General features: G+C 34.1%; 1 protein-coding gene across 1 annotated transcript; it reads left to right on the top strand.

Annotated features, from left to right (window-relative positions):
• Positions 1–16,155: 16,155 nt before the first annotated feature.
• On the top strand, positions 16,156–22,708 carry LOC142230644 (uncharacterized). The gene is made up of 2 exons (XM_075301283.1): positions 16,156–16,434; positions 21,370–22,708. Exons 1-2 carry the CDS (start codon positions 16,431–16,433, stop codon positions 22,185–22,187), a joined length of 822 nt encoding a protein of 273 aa, XP_075157398.1. The 5' UTR covers positions 16,156–16,430; the 3' UTR covers positions 22,188–22,708.
• The last annotated feature ends 513 nt before the right edge of the window (positions 22,709–23,221 follow it).

Below are 23,221 nucleotides of genomic sequence, written 5' to 3'. Positions count from 1 at the left end.
CTCAATGACAAGGGACCTCCCTTTTATAGCCGAGTCCGAACGGCGTTCCACATTGCAGTGAAACCACTTAGAGAAGCTTTGAAACCCTCAGAAATGTAACCAGCATTACTGAGGTGGGATAATCCACCGCTGAAAAATTTTTGGTGTTCGGTCGCAGCAGGAATCGAACCCACGACCTTGTGTATGCAAGGCATGCTAACCATTGCACCACGGTGGCTCCCAGTTATCTGATACTGGTAGTTTTTCATCGCTCCCAAATAGAGAGCGAAATAACATCAACAACATCAACAAACATATACGGCCGTAAGTTCGGCCAGGCCGAAATTTATGTACCCTCCAACATGGATTGCGTAGAAACTTCTACTTAAGACTGTCATCCACAATCGAATTACTTGGGTTATTAAACTAAAAAAGGCCGATTAAATACGTATATAATTAAGTTTAAAGTTTCTATAGAAATAAAATAAAATATTGACAAAATTAAATTTTGACAACATTTTCTATAGAAGTAAAATTTGCAAAAAAATTTCTATATGTTAGAAATAAAATTTTTACAAAATTTTCTATGGAAATAAAATTTTAACAAAATTTTCTATAGACATAAAATTTTCTATAGAAATAACATTTTGACAAAATTTTCTACAGAAATAACATTTTGACAATGTTGTCTATAAAAATAAAATTTTGGTAGATTATTTTTGGCTCGAGTGGCAACCATGATTATGAACCGATATGGACCAATTTTTGTGTGATTGGGGATCGGCTATATATAAATATAGACCGATATGGACCAATTTTGGAATGGTTATTAGCGGCCTTATACTAACACCACGTTGCAAATTTCAACAGGATCGGATGAATTTTGCTCCTCCAAGAGGCTCCGGAGATCAAACGTGGGGAACGGTTTATATGGGGGCCATACGTAAAAGTGGACCGATATGGACCAATTTTTGCATGGTTTTTAGAGACCGTATAATAGCACCATGTACCTAATTTCAGCCGGATCGGATGAAATTTGCTTCTCTTAGAGCAATCGCAAGCCAAATTTGGGGGTCCGTTTATATGGGGAATATATATAATTATGGACCGATATCGACCACTTTTTGCATGGTTGTTAGATACCATATACTAATACCATCTACCAAATTTCATCCGGATCGAATGACTTTTGCTTCTATTAGAGGATCCGCAAACCAAATCTAAGGATCGGTTTATATGGGGGCTATATATAATTATGGACCGATATGGACCAATTCTTGCGTGTTTGTTAGATACCACATTCTAACATCACGTTGCAAATTTCAACCGGTTCGGATGAATTTTGCTCCTCCAAGAGGCTCCGGAGATCAAATCTGGGGAACGGTTTATATGGGGGCTAGATATAATTATGGACCGATATGGACCAATTCTTTAATGGTTATTAGAGACCAAATACTAACACCACGTACCAAATTTCAGCCGGATCGACTGAAATTTGCTTCTCTTAGAGGGTCCGTAGGCCAAATCGGGGAATCGGTTTATATGGGGGCTATATGTAATTATGGACCGATATGAACCAATTTTCGTATGGTTGTTAGAGACCACATACTAACACCATGTACCAAGACTCAGCCGGATCGGATGAAATTTGCTTCTCTTAGAGCAATCGCAAGCCAAATTTGGGGGTCCGTTTAGATGGGGGCTATACGTAAAAGTGGACCGATATGGACCGACAATGATATGAGATTCAAAACAAGTATTCCTACCAGGGACATAGATGAGAGGAAAATCATAGATTTTGATAAATGTTGGTGGATTGTGCCCTAACACTGCTCCTTTTACTAATACGACCCTTCCATTTTATGCTTACAAATAAAAAAGTGATGTTTTTCAAATTATTTTCATTACACAGCAATTATCGGAATTTATAGTCTCTATAACTCAAAGAATAATTAATCTTAATAGTAAATGTATCTTAAAAATCCTACTTAGGAACTGTGTGCACTATATATAAATACTTTATCTATTTGTTTATTTGTAGTAAAATTTCATATATAAACCTAAATAAATAAACGATAAAAAAAATGGACCGATATGGACCAATTTTTGCATGGTTGTTAGAGACCATATACTAACATCATGAACCAAATCTCAGCAGGATCGGACGAAATTTGCTTTTCTTAGAGCAATCGCAAGCCAAATTTGGGGGTCCGTTTATATGGGGGCTATACGTAAAAGTGGACCGATATGACCCATTTGCAATACCATCCGACCTACATCAATAACAACTACTTGTGCCAAGTTTCAAGTCGATAGCTTTTTCGTTCGGAAGTTATCGTGATTTCAACAGACGCACAGACGGACATGCGTATATCGACTCAGAATTTCACCACGACCCAGAATATATACGGAATGAAAAAGTTAATATACCCCCATCCTATGGTGGAGGGTATAAAAATAATACGAAGAGTGAAGAAGAAAAAAATAGTGGACCAGACTGAATCAAATTTTCTTAAATATTTCTTTAGTTACAACAAGTAATGAAAGTCTAAAGTCGAGCGGGACCGACTATATTATACCCTGCACCACTTTGTAGATCCGCATTTCCCATGATTTATCGGTCGATAGATATGTATTAAAAGTATAGGAAAATTGGAGTCATTTTCATAAGTTTTCGACTTAGCAGTGGCGATTTTACAAAGAGAATGTTGATATTTTGACATTTTTTTTGCAGAAATCAGAAAAACGGAATGACAAACTTGTTATACCCCCATCACCATTCTATGGTGGTGGGTATAAAAACATTTATATAGGAGCGGTATCTTAATCTGAAACGATTTCAAATTTAGCATGCATGGTTAAATATAATGTTAATTATACTCCCTCTGCAAAATTTCACTTAAACGGATTACAAATTTGACCTCTGTGGTCATATAACGAAAGATATATATGGGAGGGAGCCACCGAGGTGCAATGGTTAGCATGCCCGCCTTGCATACACAAGGTCGTGGGTTCGATTCCTGCTTCGACCGAACACCAAAAAGTTTTTCAGCGGTGGATTATCCCACCTCAGTAATGCTGGTGACATTTCTGAGGGTTTCAAAACTTCTCTAAGTGGTTTCACTGCAATGTGGAACGCCGTTCGGACTCAGCTAAAGAAGGTCCCTTGTCATTGAGCTTAACATGAAATCGGGCAGCACTCAGTGATAAGAGAGAAGTTGACCAAAGTGGTATCACAATGTATCTAAGTGAGCCTGATACATTGGGCTGCCACCTAACCTAACCCAGGTTAGGTGGCAGCCCGTAATAGGTAGAAGTGCCCATATGTAATAGGTACTTTTAGTTAATGTGGTATCACAATGGACTGAATAGTCTAAGTGAGCCTGAATCTTAATCGGGCTGCCACTTTATCCTAACCTTAACCTAACCTAACCCAACCTAACCTAACCTATATATGGGAGTTATGTATATCATATCAGGGTAAAACTCTTCTGGGGCCATATAAGTCCATATCGGGCGAAAGATATATATGGGAGCTATATCTAAATCGGAACCGATTCCAATCAAATTTAGCACACGATACTACTAATTGTACTCCTTGTGCAAAATTTAAAACAAATCAGGGTAAAACCCTTCTGGGGCTATATAAGTCTATATCGGACAAAAAATATATATGGGAGCTATATCTATATCTGAACCGATTTCAATCAAATTTAGGACACTAGACTATTTTATTAATTGTGCACAAAATGTCAAGTAAATCGGGGTAAAACTCTGGCTTCTGGGGCCATATAAGTGAATATCGGGCGAAAAATACATATGGGAGCTATATCTAAATCTGAACCGATTTCATCCAAAATCAATAGGTTTCTATTCTGACCTAAAACAGAAACTTGTGCCAAATTTGAAGTTGATTGGATTTAAACTGCGACCTGGACTTTGATTACAAATTTGTGTTCACAGACAGATGGACAGACGGACATGGCAATATCGACTCAAGGACCGATCCTGAGCAATATTGCCAAAGACACCATATGCCTATCTCGTCTGCTTCTGGGTGTTGCAAACATATTCACTAACTTATAATACGCTGTATAAAAATTTAGGTTTGGCCGGAGTCGGAGTTGAGCAAAATTTTTACGACTCCAGCAAAATCTTCCGACGCCACATAAGATTTGGCCTAACCGAACCTTTTTATTTAATTTGTTATGGTTTCTATTCTGACCCAAAACAGAAACTTGTGCCAAATTTGAAGTTGATTGGATTTAAACTGCGACCTGGACTTTGATTACAAAATTGTGTTCACAGACAGATGGACGGACAGACGGACATGGCTATATCGACTCAGGGACCGATCCTGATCAATATTGCCAAAAACACCATATGCCTATCTCGTCAGCTTCTGCACGGATGAAAAAGACTGTTTTTCATATGTTTGGCTATAAACATTATATGTTTGGAACACAAATTTTTAAACACAATATTTTTGAGTGCAAGCATATAATGTTCATAAACTAGCATAACATGTTTGGGACATATATGTTAATATGTTAGAACATATTATGTTTGGGACATAAAATGTTTGTAAATATAATATGCTTGGATGCAAACATATATTAATTTAGAAATAGCCTATAAACATATATGTGTTTAGTAGCTTGGAGCGCTATTTAACAGGGAGCGATATTGAATTAAGTTGGTGGTTGTTGCTTGTTATTACAAAATTAACATTTTATTTTTCCTTGGGCAATTGATCAGCTACTTCTTTGATCCTTACAAACTGTGTGGTCCGCTGTTCGAATCCCCGTCCGGCAAAAGGTAAAATTAAAATAAAAAAAATCATAAAATTGAATAATTTCTTCTACAATGTTTGTATTACAGAAAAAGGTGCTAAGAACTAAAAAATCTCGTGGAAGTGAGAAAGATGTCGGGGAATATACAATTGGGCAGAAACAAAATTTTGAGCATTCAGGTCGAAAACCTATGTTGTTAGCACCTATATTACCTGTTTATTTTCATAATTCATTATGATTGTAAATATATAAATAAATAAATAAAATTTTGAGCACAATATTGTTTGGGAGAATTTTTTTTTAAGCATATAATATTTTTGGGTGCAAAATGCTTCCAAACATATTATATGGTCACATAATAACATATTGTTTTTTGGAAGACAACATTATTGAATTTGGATGCAAAAATACAAAATGTTTGAAACTTAGACTACCCAAACATATATTGTTTAGACCAATATGCTTTCAAACATATTATATATTGGTAGAGATCAAACATATAAATGTTTGGGCAATACCCAAAAATGTATATGCTTGAAGCAAAATATGTTTGGGAGTATATGTTACAGAAGGGATTTTTTGTGAGGGTGTGGGTGTTGCAAACATATGCACTAACTTATAATACCCTGTATAAAAATTTAGGTTTGACCGACACCAAGGAGTTCAGCAAAATTTTTACGACTCCAGAAAAATCTTTCGACGCCACATAAGATTCGGCCTAACCGAACCTTAGGCCATATTTACGTTTTTATACCCTCCACCATAGGATGGGGGTATATTAACTTTGTCATTCCGTTTGTAACACATCGAAATATTGCTCTAAGACCCCATAAAGTATATATATTCTGGGTCGTGGTGAAATTCTGAGTCGATCTAAGCATGTCCGTCCGTCTGTCCGTCTGTCCGTCTGTCCGTCTGTCCGTCCGTCCGTCTGTCCGTCTGTCCGGCTGTCCGTCCGTCTGTGGAAATCACGCTAACTTCCGAACGAAACAAGCTATCGACTTGAAACTTGGCACAAGTAGTTGTTATTGATGTAGGTCGGATGGTATTGAAAATGGGCCATATCGGACCACGTTTACGTATAGCCCCCATATAAACCGATCCCCAAATTTGGCTTGGGGAGCCTCCCGGAGCAGCAAAATTCATCCGATCCGGTTGAAATTTTGTACGTGGTCTTAGTATACGGTCTCTAACAACCATGCAAAAATTGGTCCATATCGGTCCATAAATATATATAGCCCCCATATAAACCGATCCCCAGATTTGACCTCCGGAGACTTTTGGAGGGGAAAAATTCATCCGATCCAGTTGAAATTTGGTACCTGATGTTAGTATACGGCCTCTAACAACCATGCAAAAATTGGTCCATATCGGTCCATAATTATATATAGCTCCCATATAAACCGATTCCCAGATTTGAACACCGGAGCCTCTTGGAGGAGCAAAATTCATCCGATCCGGTTGAAATTTAGTACGTGGTCTTAGTATACGGTTTTTAACAACCATGCAAAAATTGGTCCATATCGGTCCATAATTATATATAGCCCCCATATAAACCGATCCCCAGATTTGACCTCCGGAGCCTCTTGGAGGGGCAAAATTCATCCGATCCGGTTGAAATTTGGTACCTGATGTTAGTTTACGGCCTCTAATAACTATGCAAAAATTGGTCCATATCGGTCCATAATTATATATAGCCCCCATATAAACCGATCCCCAGATTTGACCTCCGGAGCCTCTTGGAAGAGCAAAATTCATTCGATCCAGTTGAAATTTGGTACATGGTGTTAGTATATGGTCTCTAACAACCATGCAAAAATTGGTCCATATCGGTCCATAATTATATATAGTTCCCATATAAACCGTCCCCAGATTTGACGTCCGGAACCTCTTGGAGGAGCAAAAGTCATCCGATACGGTTGAAATTTGGTACATTTTGTCAATATATGGCCTCTAACAGCCATGTAAAAATTGGTCCATATCGGTCTTTAGTTATATATAGCCTATGACTTATTACACAAAAATTGGTCCATATCGCCAAAAACAATCTACCAAAACTTTATTTCCATAGAAAATTTTGTCAAATTTTATTACTTTAGAAAGTTTTGTCAAAATTTCATTTCTATAGAAAGTTTTGTCAAAAGTTTATTTCTATACAAATGATTGTCAAAATTTTATTTCCATAAACATTTTATTTCTATAGAAATTTTTGTCAAAATTGTATTGCTATTGAAAATTTTGTCAACATTTTACTTCCATAGAAAATGTTGTCAACATTTTATTTCTATAGAAAATTTTGTCAAGTTTTTATTCCTATAGAAAATTTTGTCAAATTTTTATTTCTATAGAAAATTTTGTCAAAATTGTATTTCTATAGAAAATTTTGTCAAGGTTTCATTTCTATAGAAAATTTTGTCAAAATTTTATTTCTATAGAAAATTTTGTCAAACTAGATTATATACGTATTTAATAGGCCTTTTTTTGTTTAATATATACCCCGTATGGGCTAACTTACAATTTAGAAGACAGTGTTAAAAAGTTTTACGATACCTTGCCATCGGCAAGTGTTATCGCAACCCAAGTAATTCGATTGTGGATGACAGCCTTTAGTAGAAGTTCCTACGCAATCCATGGTGGAGGGTACATAAGATTCGGCCTGGCCGAACTTACGGCCGTATATACTTGTTTTTATTTAATTTTTTATATGTAATTCAACTAACCCAATTATTGACTATCTTTTTATGACTCTATCATGGTTTTGATGATATGTTGCTTTTGAGAGCATGAATAGCATGGAAAAGTAAGAACCCTTCATTATGGCAACATTCTACAAGGAACAATGTATATTCGTTGACAACGCCAAAGCCTCTTCAGTTGCACCACTGGTTTCTTGAGCTATAACCCATCCATAGTCTCATACATGTTTATGCGTAGGTTTTATATGAAGTAGCTACCATTTAATATCCTTAGAACCACATATCGACAAAAAGGAAGACATGAGCGCATGCATGCACTGCTAGCACAGCCAGATTGTGCATCGTCTAGGTTTGCGTGTCTTAAGATATGATTGCGTGTTGGTGCTTGAACGTGAGTTCCTTGCTGTTCTTCAAGTGCGCGGCAGAGCGAATTTAGGAGTTTTGTTTTCTACACCACATAAAACTGACTAATAAAAATGGTTTATTAGTCTTTAATTTTCAACTTTGCACAACAACTCTAAGACATAAACACTTTGATGTCCCGTAGCACAAACAAACATACTAGTGCTGTTTGCTCTATAAAAATACTTGTGAAACAAAATACGTGTATAAATCTCTGAGAAACGATGTTATAGAGAACCGAAATGATGAGGGGGGAGGACGAAACGAGGAATCTTAAATAAGTTTTTCTTATTCCACAAGCTTTGAATTACGATACAACTACAGGATGTATTAAATAGATTTTTTTTTATTTATTTTAAGACAGTTTATTGTAATCCGCTTAAACATTCTAAGTGAGATTTGTAGGTTTTAAATAATAAAAAAAATATTTTTGCTAATTTTAGGGAACCTCAAATACTCTGAACAAAATATTGCAGTAAGCACAAAGATTTCATGTCCTTAAAATATGATACAAATGCATTTTTTTTTTGTAGCGGTGAAGTCACATTTCTCAGATAGACAGATTTACTTATTTAACCAAAAATTAATTAACTTTTCATTGAAAACTTTTTGTACATAGGGTTAGGTAATTTCACTTAAAAATTAAAATTCCTTTGAACTGACATTAACACTCTAATATTTTTTGCACAAGTTTGGGTGTAAACATTTTATGTTTGGAACTCTAATATTTTTAAGTGCAAGCATTGAACAATATTTTTAAGTGCAAGCATATAATGTTCATAAAGTAACATAACATGTTTGGGACATATATGTCAATACGTTAGAACATATTATGTCGGGGACATACATTTTTATACCCTCCACCATAGGATGGGGGTATATTAACTTTGTCATTCTGTTTGTAACACATCGAAATATTGCTCTAAGACCCCATAAAGTATATATATTCTGGGTCGTGGTGAAATTCTGAGTCGATCTGAGCATGTCCGTCCGTCCGTCTGTTGAAATCACGCTAACTTCCGAACGAAACAAGCTATCGACTTGAAACTTGGCAAAAGTAGTTGTTATTGATGTAGGTCGGGAGCCACTGTGGTGCAATGGTTAGCATGCCCGCCTTGCATACACAAGGTCGTGGGTTCGATTCCTGCTACGACCGAACACCAAAAAGTTTTTCAGCGGTGGATTATCCCACCTCAGTAATGCTGGTGACATTTCTGGGGGTTTCAAAGCTTCTCTACGTGGTTTCACTGCAATGTAGAACGCCGTTCGGACTCGGCTATAAAAAGGAGGTCCCTTGTCAATGAGCTTAACATGGAATCGGGCAGCACTCAGTGATAAGAGAGAAGGTCACCACTGTGGTATCACAATGGACTGAATAGCCTAAGTGAGCCCAAAGATAATTGAGAAGAAGATGCAGTCTTGTCATAGCAAAACTGAAGCACCAGAGGACTCTGCCAACAAAATATCATAAAGTTTGCGTCGACGTGTCTCTCAAATGTACTGCCGTTTGCGTCGGAAAATATCATAACATTTGTGTTTTTCATAAATTTCTGAATAAAATCCCACAAAAGCAATACCAAAACGATTGTAGAAAATTAAAATAAAACGTATGTGTATATTAAAGCGAATATTCATTATGGTTTTATGTGAATATTTCCGTTTAAATTTATTCCTGGGCAGAGCTGCTTTGGAAGAAATTGACAAATAAAACAATTTTTTTCTCATAGCCCTCTACACCTTGACATTTGTTTTCTCTTTATAAGAGCACAATGCTTAATCTTGTTATACTCAATTATCTTTGGTGAGCCTGATACATCGGGCTGCCACCTAACCTAACCTAGGTCGGATGGTATTGCAAATGGGCCATATCGGTCCACTTTTACGTAAAGCCCCCATATAAACGGACCCCCAAATTTGGCTTGCGATTGCTCTAAAAGAAGCAAATTTCATCCGATCTGACTCAAATTTGGTACATGGTGTCAGTATAGGGTCTCTAACAACCATGCAAAAATTGGTCCATATCGGTCCACTTTTACGTATAGCCCCCGTATAAACGGACCCCCAAATTTGGCTTGCTATTGCTCTAAGAGAAGCAAATTTCATCCGATCCGGTTGAAATTTGGTAGATGGTATTAGTATATGGTCTCTACCAACCTTGCAAAAATTGGTCCATATCGGTCCATAATTATATATAGCCCCCATATAAACCGATCCCCAGATTTGAACTCCGGAGCCTCTTAGAGGAGCAAAATTCATCCGATCCGGTTAAAATTTGGTACGTGGTGTTAGCAAATTTTATCCGATCCGGCTGAAATTTGGTGAATAGAATTAGTATATAGTCTCTAAGAACCATTCAAAAATTGGTCCATATTAGTCCATAATTATATATAAGTAGTATAATACGTATAGACTGATCCACTTTAATGGCCTTTTTTTTATGGGCTTTTTTTAATGGGCTTTTTTTAATGGGCTTTTTGTGATAGGTCATAAGGTCATCCAAAAAAAAAATTTTTCCCTGTATGCATGAGTGTCATTGTATTGAGTGCATTGGCTGGCTGTGTGGTGCATGTGCATGTATTGTGAAGATGAGATAGGGAGGGAGAGATAAGAGTTTGGATGTTGGGAAAAGTGTGTGGAGTTTTGTGATCGCCTAGTATTGATCAATCGTTGAAACCTAAAGTGATTCTTGAGAATGCTATTGATTTGTTTAGCATTCTAAAATGAGAGACAGAGTGATCGTCTGAGATTCTGAAGAAATGCATGTGCATGTGCATGTGTCGTGAAGATGAGATAGGGAGGGGGTGAGATAAGATTTTGGCTGTTGGGAAAATTTGTGTTATTCGATTTGATTTCTTGGTTGACTGTGTGGAGTTTTCTGATCGCCTAGTATTGAACAATCGCTGAAACCTAGATTTGGAGGAAGAAGGTGTAGGGGGAAGAGATAAGTGTTTCACTGTTGGGAAATCCTATTGATTTGTTTGTCATTGCACAGAATGACCACCCAAGATGTATATGTATCGTGAAGATAAGGTATGGAGGGGGTGAGATAAGATTTTGGCTGTTGGGAAAATTTGAGTTATTCGATTTGATTTCTTGGTTGACTGTGTGGAGTTTTCTGATCGCCTAGTAAGATGTAAACATTGATGTCTAATTGCATACAAAATATCTATGAAAATCAGGCAATGTGTCTATTTGTTTAGATTTTTTATGTATTTGTTACTTTTTGAGAAGAAATGTGTATTTATAAAGGGATAAATATCTCATTCCTCGAAGAAATATATTGTATATTCATTTGAAATTTTAGTTCCCAATTGAATTCTAAACCCCGACTTAGCAATTCATATGCACGGAGTTTTACGTTGTGAATACAACATTTAAAAAAACTGAAAAAACAGAATTTTGTTAATTTTTTTGGTGTTTTACAAAAAAAAAAATCGAAGTTTTACGTTGTGAAAAAAGACAACATTTGTTAACAAACGAAAAAAAAAAAAAAAAAACAGAAACGGACACGTTGTGAAAAAAAAAACAACATTTGTTAACAAACGAAAAAAAAAAAACAGAAACGGACGTTGTGAATTTTTTTGGTGTTATACAAAAAAAAAAAAAAAAAATTAATAAATAAATCAAAACACGTAAAATACGTTGAGACTTTTTGTTGCAAAATAATAAATATAGACAAAAAAGAAAAAAGAAAAGAATCATACCTTTTAAGAAAAAATTGCGATTTGTTTCTTGTGCTGCAAAAATAATTAATAAAAGGTTTATTTATAAAAATTTAAAAAAGAAATATTTGAAAGAACTTTAAACAAAATGGAATCCCAAATGTTGACGTGCAAAGTATGCAGAAAAATGTTCAAAAGCCAAAATGCACTCCAAAAACATTTGCAGACACACAAAACGTGTAGTTTATGTGGTTTGATGGTGCGAAATGTCTATGCATTGAAATTACATATGGAAATTCACCAAGCGACAATGCATAGACAAGGATTTGGACAACAACAGCAACAACAACAGCAACAACAACAGCAACAACTACAGCAACAACACATAAACATGTCCGTGGGAGGTGGAATCTACCCCCAACAACAATATAATTGGGATCAGCAACCAGGGCTTAATCCAGGGTCCCAACAACAACATTTTAACTTGCTGCAGCATCCAGGACCTATCTTTCATCAACAATTGCTGCAGCAAAATCAAAACTTGGAGCAACACTCAAACATATTTGAGCAGCAACAGTTTAATTTTGACCAGCAACCAGGGCCTAGTCATGGTCAGAGGAATTTAAATAAAGTATGTGAAATATGCAACGTCTATGTAAACCCAATGAATTGGTTCAAACATCACCAGTCTCCGAATCACATACAAAAAAGTGATGTTATTATAAATAACCAATTTAGACAGACGATGACAGGATTTAAAAATCGTGTAGGAACTTATACGTACCTAACCGATATGAATACCATAGATATAAATGAGGTATTCGAAGAATGTAACAAGAGTTTACACCTGTTAATTTTAAATTCACTGGCGAAGAATAAAAGTCTGAAGATAAATATCCAACTAATTGGGGAATACATAAAGTTGGGTGGTGAAGAGCTCCAAATGCATCACATGTACCATGTGTCCAAAATGCAGAGACTGGTTATGTCAGACAACATTGAGGATTTCATTAAAAGGCATATTGAGGAAATAAAGAGTCAAATGGCGGATTTTCAGGAAAGAGACTCTGGATGGACTTTGACTCGAATTGAAAAATTTGAAATCAACATCAACAAATGGTCTGGCTTTTGTGGTTCCCAATATATTCCAACGCCACCAAAATTATATTCGAAAAAAGCATGTATCAATGTCAGAAATACGGATGAATACTGCTTCAAATGGAGTGTCATTTCGGCGTTAACTTCCCCAAAGCCGACCCACCCAACGCGAACTTCATCCTATCGAGTAGATATCAGGCAGCAGAATATTTTGTTAGAAAACAATATAAATTTAAATTTTGAATTCCCTATGCCTGTGCAAGAAATCCCAAAATTTGAAAAGCTGAACCCAGGAGTTAGTATTAATGTATATGGGTACAACCGGAAAGATGACACTGTCATCGGGCCATACCACATATCCCAGAATGTTGTTCCAAATGGGGTACACATTAACTTGTTGTTGTTGGAGAGTGGGGGTAAAGCACATTATATTTGGATTAAAGACATGTCAAGGTAAGAAAAAAAATCCTTCATTTCATTTTTTACTTAAATATTAATAAAATATTTTTTTTTTTTATTTTATTTGTTATAGATTATTATCTTCGCAGTTAACCAAAAATTGTAAGAAATTAAAAATTTGCGACAGATGCCTGCAATACACTTCAAACTCCGAAAAGTGGTCGAATCACTTAAAGGAATGTTCCAACATTGTAACCACCGTACCGGATGCAGGTAATAATTTTATTCGCTTTAAAAACATAAGTAAAACGATGGATGTCCCTTTCGTTGTGTATGCCGATTTTGAGTGCATACTAGAGAAAGATAGTTTAGGATCAACAATAAATAAGCACAAACCGTGTGCTTTTAGTTTTTACATAAAATGTAGTGTAGATAGTTCGTTAGATAGATTTAAGATTTATACTGGGGAGGATGCTGGGGAAAAATTTGTTAAATATTTAGATTTAGAATGTAGAGATATATACGAAAGGTATTTATCATTAAAAAAACCAATGTGTCCCTTATCACCTATTGAGGAATCCAGTTTTCACGCAGCTCAATTGTGTCACATTTGTGACAAAAATTTAGATACGGATAGGGTTAGGGATCATTGCCATATTACTGGAAAATATAGGGGGGCGGCCCATAATGAATGTAATTTAAATTATAAGATCCCAAAGTTTATACCAATCTTTTTCCATAACTTTTCGTCATATGACTGTCATCTATTTATTAAAGATTTACTAAACCTTATTCCTGGAAATACCTCAGTTATACCGCTAAATAAAGAATTATATATATCGGTATCTCATAAAATTAAATTTGATAATGGGGATCTTTTAGAATATAGGTTTTTAGATTCTTTAAGATTTATGCCTTCAAGCTTGGATAGCTTAGCTAAAAATCTGTTAGATGACAAAATGACTACGGTTAGATCTAATTTCTCAAATGACCACGAATTTAAATTAATGAGAAGGAAGGGTGTATTTTGTTATGAATACTTGGATTCATTTCAAAAACTTAAAGATATAAACCTTCCCTCTATAGAAAACTTCTACAGTAAATTAACCAACAAAAGTTGTAGTCAGGAGGACCACAATCACGCTATAGAAGTTTGGACAACATTTAATTGTAGAACACTTCAGGATTATATGGAGTTATATTTAAAAACGGATGTCCTTCTACTCACAGATATATTCGAAAACTTTCGAATCTTATGCAAAAGCATACATAAGCTGGATCCTTGCCAATATTTTACGGCGCCTGGTCTATCTTATGATGCTATGCTAAAGCTGATAACATCGGATGGTTTTAGCCTAGAATTGTTGAAGGATGTAGACACATACAACTTTATAAAAAATGGCATTCGTGGAGGTATTACTCAATGTAGTAAAAGATATCACAAAGCCAATAATAAATATATGAAAAACTTTAATCCTGATATTGTATCTACATTTTTATTATATCTTGATGTTAATAACCTATATGGATGGGCGATGCAGCAATTCTTACCATATGGTAATTTTAAATGGGTTGCAGAAGCTGACATTATTAGGGATCCTAACGTAATCAAAAATTTTAAATTCGATTCTCCTGAAGGGTATATTTATGAAGTTTCAATAAGTTGTCCACCCCATCTACATAATAAATTTAATGATTTACCTTTAGCGGCTGAAAACAAAAAAGTGGGAGGATCGAAACACAACAAACTTGTTGCAGATCTTACACCAAAAGAAAGGTATACCATCCACTACATGACACTAAAACAATGTTTAGAGCAGGGCTACGTTCTAAATGAAGTGCATAGGGTGCTTACTTTTAGTCAAAGACCATGGCTAAAGGAATATATTGACAAAAAACAATGATTGTAGGAAAAAAAACAAATATTGCTTTTGAAAAAAATTTCTTTAAACTATTGAACAATGCAGTATATGGCAAAACAATGGAAAATGTTGAAAAAAGAAAAGATGTGTCTATTGTAAAACAGTGGGCATATAGTGACAGGCGTAAGTTAGGTGCTGAAGCTCTAATTTCAAAACCAAACTTTCATAGTATATCCAAATTCACAGACAATTTTTGGGCTATTCAAATGAATAAAACAAAAATTGTTTATGATAAGCCAATATACTTAGGATTTTGTATTCTAGAATTAGCTAAGTGGAAAATGTATGACTTCCACTACAACTTTATGAAAGAAAAGTTTGGTGAAAGAATACAATTAAACTATATGGATACAGACTCTTTCATATACACCATCGAATCTGAAGATGTGTATGAAGAAATTAGACCTCATCTTACTACACATTTTGATACATCTGAGTATTCCGAAGATAATCCTTTCAATTTTCCTCTTGTAAATAAAAAGGAAATTGGATTAATGAAGGATGAAAACTGTGGTAAGATTATGACAGAGTTTGTCGGTTTAGGTCCAAAAATGTATTCATATACTGTTGAGGATGGTTATGAAATTAAAAAGGCTAAAGGTGTGAAAAAAAGTGTAATGGACAACTATAAAATTGATGACTATAGGAATTGTCTATTTACTAAAGAAAAAGTTTGTGATACAATGCTCACTTTTAGGTGTAAGCTACACAACATCTATACGAATGCCTTGAAAAAAGTTGTATTAAGTCCGTTGGATACAAAGCGTATGATCAAGGAAGATGGAATTAATACTTTCGCGTGGGGTCACCATGAAATTGAATCAAGTATGGAAAATATGCTAGTTGATATAGATGGCAATGGTCTAGATTTAGATTTAGGAGCAATCGAAACTGATTCCTCTTTAGAAAATTTAGTTCAACAATATACATCTGATTTTGATATGGATTTTAATGATCTAATGGATATAATTTTAATGTAAATACACTAAACTATTTATTATGTATTGTATGTATTTAAAAAATTTAACATTAAGAATTGTTATTTATATAGAAAAAATGTAATAAATAAAATGAAAAAATTGATGTATACATTTTTGTTTTATTTTTATTTATTTTAAAATTGATTATGGATATAAAGGTATGTATGGTTCATTGAAAAAAAAAATTAAATAATTTTTCGCACATTTCCCGTCAATGGTGTATATTCAATATAGCGATCGTGAATTATTAAACAATATGCTATGGTGTTTGCAGGAATGGGTTTACTGGTTTCGAGTTCAATTCTGACATCTATGGGACCTTGTTTGACCATTTCATTTTGGTGGCTAACATCGATGACTGCCATGGGGGTGTTCTTAAATTCAGCGCTTGTTAGTAATGGTTGTGGTTCTTTCATATAAAAGCTGTGTTGAAATTTGGCGTACATGTCATATAGAATAGCATATCTATTATCATCAAATTTGAGATTAAGATCATCATATGGGTAAGTATCGGAATTTAGATGAACTTTTAAATTTACTAGATTACAATGTATAAACTTGTTGTTTTTTTCAAATACCACGATTACAAATCTGGGGCGCTCTCTATTTAATGAAAGCTTTACATTCCAATTACATTTTGTCGCATTTGGGAATGTAGGATTAAAGTGACAATCCCAACTCCGAAAAGCAAGCGGTAATGTGGTACCATCTTTAATCGTTTTTATAATTTTCAACTTTGTTATATCGGAAGCTTGCACATGTGGTATTCTCCATGTTATATTCTGTATCGTTAGTTTAACCATTTCTTCAGGCTTTGTGGAAAAGCAAACATTATGATCATTTGAACTGCGCAACAAAATTAAGTCATGTTTACAGTTTAACACGATTTTATTGAAGTCCTCTGCGAAGCCCAACAATAATTTTAACGGAACATAAAAATTAAATGACCCGTTTTCCATGTCATTGTGTTTACTCCATCCTGCATTCAGCATCATATTCGAATCCAATTCATTGAGAGATAAATAATTTTTTATAGTACTCGCCATTCCTAAATAACGTGTTCTATCAATTTCAACCCCATTGATTTCATAACGAATCTCATCAAACATATGTGCTACACAATTATTTCGCAGTCTAGCATTTGGTGTTGCTATACCATCCATCAGCGTTATGAAGCCTTCTATGTAGATATAACTTTCAGTAGGTAAGACATAGAGATCTTGATTTTGGATTGTTATTCTAATTTCATCATTATTTTTTATATGACTGTATATATGGCATATAGCTATGATAATCCTTCTTAATAATGCTTTCATCAGAAAATGGTTTTTCTGCAACGCTTAATATTTCAGACATTTTTCTTAAGCTGTAGTTTTAAAGATTTTAGGAATAGTTTATTTTCTTTAGTTAATTTACGTTTTATAGATTGGGGCAGTATATTTTGTGTAATTAGCTTGGCTGCTCGTTCCGGAATGGAATCATTACCTATTTTATTGTAATATTTATTATAGATAATCATTTCGCTTTCGGTTTTAGATGAAATCGTAAAGTAATCTCTTCACCCCGAAAATTTATTATACGCCTTTCTTGATCCACAATCCAAACTTTTAGACAACTTATTTCCTTGACATTCACAGGTAAATAGATTAAATTCCTGGGTATCTCATCCATTTTATATCCTGGAGAGACATTCATAGCAAACTCATGTATTATATGCGACGGTGTGTTATTCATATATGATCCTGTGATTATATTACATTGGACTTGGATGGCATTCACTTTCATTATGTTCACTGATTGATGTGATTTATGTCGTGCATTAGGTAGCAAAATTCGATTGTTGAAGCCAAATAGCGCGCCAATAGAACGATCTTTGTTAAAATCAATAATGTCGTGGGAGGAATATATTTCAATTTGAAGTGTATTATTATTAGCCTCAATCTCTAATATTTTGTTGATATTTTTCTTTACATATTCATGTTTTAAAAATTTAACAATATCCTCCAGTTCATAAGATCCCACCGGAATTTCAATGCAATCACCACCAATGTGGAAAAGATTGTTATCATAGTCAATATTTGGAATTGAATTATACGAATGAAAATCAACTAAAGCACATTCATATTCATCATTAAGTTGTATGGGTGGGAAATAATTGGTTATGAGCACCGACGATCTTCCGCTTAGGGCTAATGTAATTGACATTATGAAAACTTGCTTTAGAATGAAAAACAAAATTAAGTTTCAATCTTCTTTATTTATTTTATATTACTAAATACACATCATAAAATTTCATTCTTATTAATCCATGAATTGTGGTCATTAGAAAATCCCAACCATTTAACATATGCTTGTTGACCTTTTGTTTTTAGAATTTTTTCAACGAGGTAAACATCAGGGTGTCGCGTTCGCAGAATTTCTTCTCTATAGAAACCTCCTTTTATTGGATTACCTTGATAATCTTCCAATAGATATGTGGTAGGATTAGTGTTTTGGATAGAACTTATTCGAAAAATTTCCGTACTGAAATTAGGTGTATATCCTTTTTCAAATATATTTTTATATTTACTTATGCGAACATAGTCACCAACATGGAAGTTTGAGGGTTTATATACTTTAAGATGATTGTAAGCAGTTTTTAAAATATAATCCTCATTATTTTTATTGACATCAATAGGAGCCATTTTTATTGTTCTGTGTATTTTCCGATTATATTGATTAACTAAATTTGGTAAAATGTCAATCCACTTATAGGAACCGTTGTATGAGAACTCTTTAAACATAAAATTTTTTAATGTACGATTAAAGCGTTCTACGATGGATGCTTTCATCACACTAAATGTGGAGTAGTGGTTTATTGAGTACTTTTGCGTAAGACTTTTAAACTCTTTATTAAAAAATTCTTTACCATCGTCTGTTTGTAGATTTTTAGGTGTTCGACCTTTGTTCAATATTTTTCTAAATGCATTGGAAACATCATATGCATTCTTAGTTTTAGTTGGTTCTGCCCATGCGTATTTTGAAAATGTATCGATGACGGTTAAAATATATTTATATCCTCTATTTAAAGATGAATAAGTTCCCATTTCAACCAAATCAGCCTGCCAAAAGTCATCAATTCCCTTCATTATATATCTCCGACGGGGAAATTTTTCCGGGCTTGAGTGTGTATCTCTTGTACTATTCCTCTTTTGGCCATTGTCACTTTGTAATTAAATTTGATTAATGAACTTGAGATGTTATTCGCATATCCGACAGGACTGTAAATATATCCTTGATAATAGTTTTTAACTGCGATATTTCTTGATGTATTGTATTGACTTCAATATTTAAGTATTTTTTTAGTAATTCACGTGAGATTTCGATTTGTTTTTGTAAGTAATTTTTGTTGACTGCGTCTGCACTTTCCACCGGTACCCCCACGTTTTTAATCTTTTTATTTTGGAAATCGATGTTATTATGCTTGTCAATAGCAATACCAAATATTTTCGGAACATATCTTTTCAACTCACTAGAATTTGAAAAGTGACCAAACTTATCGACGCTCATATCTCAATTGAATGCAATTGACAATTATCAGAATATTATATTGGCCTCCCTTAATTCTTCAATTATAGATATTATTTCATTGTTATGATTTGAATGGCCAGCTTGTTGAGATGCAATAAGAAGTTTTAAGCGTTCAACTAATTCATTCGGATCATCCCAATATATATAGTTTGGTTTATTTAAATTTAGGCTCATTAAACCTTTACCAGTGTAAGTGTCACCAAAAAGTTTCTGGATAATCTTTTTATATTTATATCCTTTATTCCCTCGTATTTGACCAACAGAATCATAGTTCTTGCGATGAGCATTTGTTCCCAAAAGAATTTTCTTGTATATATCCAATTCCAGTGAATCATACTTTTGTGGCTGTTTATGGGTAATTAATTCAAACAAGCCTGGCGTGTTTGCCCACGATTGATTCCCAACAACAATCTTATCATCGCTAATATTAATAGGACTGTTTCCCAATTTCCACACTCCATTTTCATCTTTATATGGTCCATATACAGTATCGAGAGTTTGATCATTAAAAAGTTTAGTTAAATTAATAGTATAGAAATTATCATCTTCCAATTGTGAAAAATAATTTTCTGAATTTTCTTTATTGTCGCTGTCTTCATCACTTTGAGAATCCAGTTTAGAATTTATAATTTTTTGAGAGTGTTTATCAAAATTTGATTTAGGAGGTTCGGTCTTTATTGGTGTGCTACTTTCAAACTTAAAAGTAGGAAGTTCTTTATTTCGCTGTTTCATTTTCTCATTTTTTAATTTCATTAAATTATTCAATGGATCTGTTAAAGGCTTGAATACATTTTCCAGTTTATGTGAAGCGTCGTCTTCTCCTAATTTTATGCTTTGAAATTTTTTTCTCAAAATTTTTCGAGATTTTATTAATTCTTTCAATATTTTTTCATTCATATTGTATCACCAATAGAAATCTTTTGAATTATTTTAAACCGATAATGCTAACTGATGTATCGCTTTCGAACCGCTTTCGAACCGCTTCCGAACTGCTTCCGAATCGCTTTCGTACGGCTTTCGAACTGCTTAGATAAGTAAAGAACCGCCCTTAAAATAATTTCAAATCGGTTGCAGATGAGTTGGGGTGTATGTAGATGTCTGCATACAGTGGAAAGACATATACTACTAAGGTGTAATAAATATGTCAAAACCTTTTCTATATCTTCCATCAGCGATTTCATCGTCTTTGCTTATAACCATAAAACCATACCTATCCCTCCAACATTCACGACATATATCCACAAACATTTTATAGGACATATCGCTACCCACATGGTCATTAAATATATGTTTCATATTCGTTTCATCTTGCTTAAAAACAACAATTATGTTTGCGTTGTCCCGTATCAAATGTTTTGGTATGCGACTGTAAGTTTGGCATAAGTAAAATGAGTCTACATTTTTGTGACGACCCATAGAGAAATAATCACGAATATTATTCTGTTTATCGCATGCGACATCATCAAATATCATTATAGAGTTTCGTTTTGCTTCATGTGGCGGTATAACATCGTCGTTGTTGTTATATATGAAGTATCCCATACCACTTATAGGCTCAATTAGTCCTCTCAGGTATTCATATTTGGGTTGATATAACGATTTTGAGTACAAATATATATTTTCAAATGTTAACCCATTTTCACTTTCTATAAGGCTTATCATAACATTAGTTTTTCCGCAATTTGATGGGCCCACAATTAGACATCGAATGGAATCGGGTAACAATGAACCATGTTTCGATTTATTAGGTTTCGCTTGCGTAAAATCTAGATCACGAACAGAAATACTTGTATCCTGTTTAAGTAAACGCATATTGACGACTAATTTATTATTAAACTGACCAAATAAATTTATGTGTTTATTTTTAGTTGAGAGCATATATATGTTTGTATTTCGGAAGAGACAAGTCAATCGCAAACGATCCATACAAGGAAGAGGATTCGTAAACAATTTAATCAACGCCTTACCCATTGAGCTACATTTACCCGGATACCAATTTTGTGGACCAGGAACAAAACTCGATAAAAGATTGAAAAGGGGTGATAAAGGGATAAATGCTTTGGATGCAGCCTGTAAAATTCATGATATAGCTTATTCACGAAGCTCAGATATTGAAAAACGCCACAAAGCAGATAAGGAACTCTTAGAGAGGGCGTGGGAGAGAGTAAAAGCTAACGAAAGTTATTGGGGTGAAAAATTAAATGCTTATTTAGTCTCCAACGCAATGAAAGCAAAACTAAAAATTGGCATGGGTATGAGGAAGAAAAAAGCATGCGGACGTACAATTTTCAATTCAACAATTAAAAAAGCCAACACACTACTAAAGAAGCAAAAACCTGTTGATATTAACTCTGCAATAAAAATCGCTCGGAAAGTTATTAATTCATCATTCAAAGGGAAAAAGTCACATGTCGTCATCCCAAGAGTTATTAATGTTCCTAAAATTGGCGGTTTTCTACCATTGGTTCCTATTATAACAGCACTAGGTGCCTTGGGTGCAATATCTTCGGGTGTATCATCGATAGCAAGAACAATTAACACTGCTAAAGATGCTAAAAAGCAACTAGAAGAGAGTATGCGTCACAACAAAAGTATGGAGTCAATTGCTATGGGTAAAGGACTTTATCTTAAACCATACAAAACTGGTATGGGTATTACCCTAAATAATACGGATACAAAAAACTAATATCTAAGCTACCTAACAGACCGCTGACAGATATAGACATCCAAATATTTGGGAAAGAATATATACCACATTTTCGAGGAGTCTTTATGCGAGATAATCTTCCGAAAAAATGTCAAACAAAAGAATGTGGTGTAGTAAACTTAGACTCAAGTATAGGATCTGGAACTCATTGGGTAGCATATTATAAAAACCACAAAGAAATTGAATACTTTGACAGTTTTGGAAATCTTCAACCCCCACTAGAAATATTGGTTTATTTAGGTCCCAATATCAAATATAATTATCAACGAGTGCAAAGGTTTAATGCATTCAATTGCGGTCATTTATGTTTACAATTTTTACTCCAAATTGTATCACAAAAAAAAAAAAAAAATAAATAATGTTTAATGTTCTCTGTTATTTGAATATAAAAGCAAGATGAGACTTTCCTTGATTTAGTTGGCTACGAAATATTGTCCGTTATACTTCGAATCATGTATGTACCGGATTTTGTATTGGTGGACTTTCAATACTGTCATGGGAATGATGACAGCATATATATAAAAGAATTGGCGTATATGCGAGGCTATTCTGTCGTACCCAGCTATTTCCTATTCAAACCCCCTTTCGATAACAGAGAACTAGTCAAGGAGGGTAAACGGAAAAACACATATTGTAAAAAATATGTTCACGGCTTAGATTGGAAAGATGGTGATATAAATTACACTGAAGTTGGCGATGCCTTGGAACCACTAAATAGTTATAAGTATGTGTTTGTTTTTGGACAAATTAAGAAAGAATTCCTTCAAAAATATTTAAATACAAATATTGTAAATCTAGAGTATAGAACAATTTTCCAAAATATGAGAAGCTACTATACGCATTGCCCTATGCATAAAGATAGGAAATTCAAGTGTGCTGTAAATAATATATTTAAATTATTTATATATATAGAGAAATTTTATGAATCTATAGAGGAAATTATTTATGAAGAAATACAAAACTAAACAATATTTCTAAACAAAAAAAAAAAAAAATAAATAAATAAATCTAAA

The sequence above is a fragment of the Haematobia irritans genome, chromosome 3, assembly GCF_050003625.1.
Source record: "Haematobia irritans isolate KBUSLIRL chromosome 3, ASM5000362v1, whole genome shotgun sequence".
NCBI classification, from domain to species: Eukaryota; Metazoa; Arthropoda; class Insecta; order Diptera; family Muscidae; genus Haematobia; species Haematobia irritans.
Note: the sequence above shows the minus strand (reverse complement) of the source record. Positions and strands in the feature narration are given on the sequence as shown.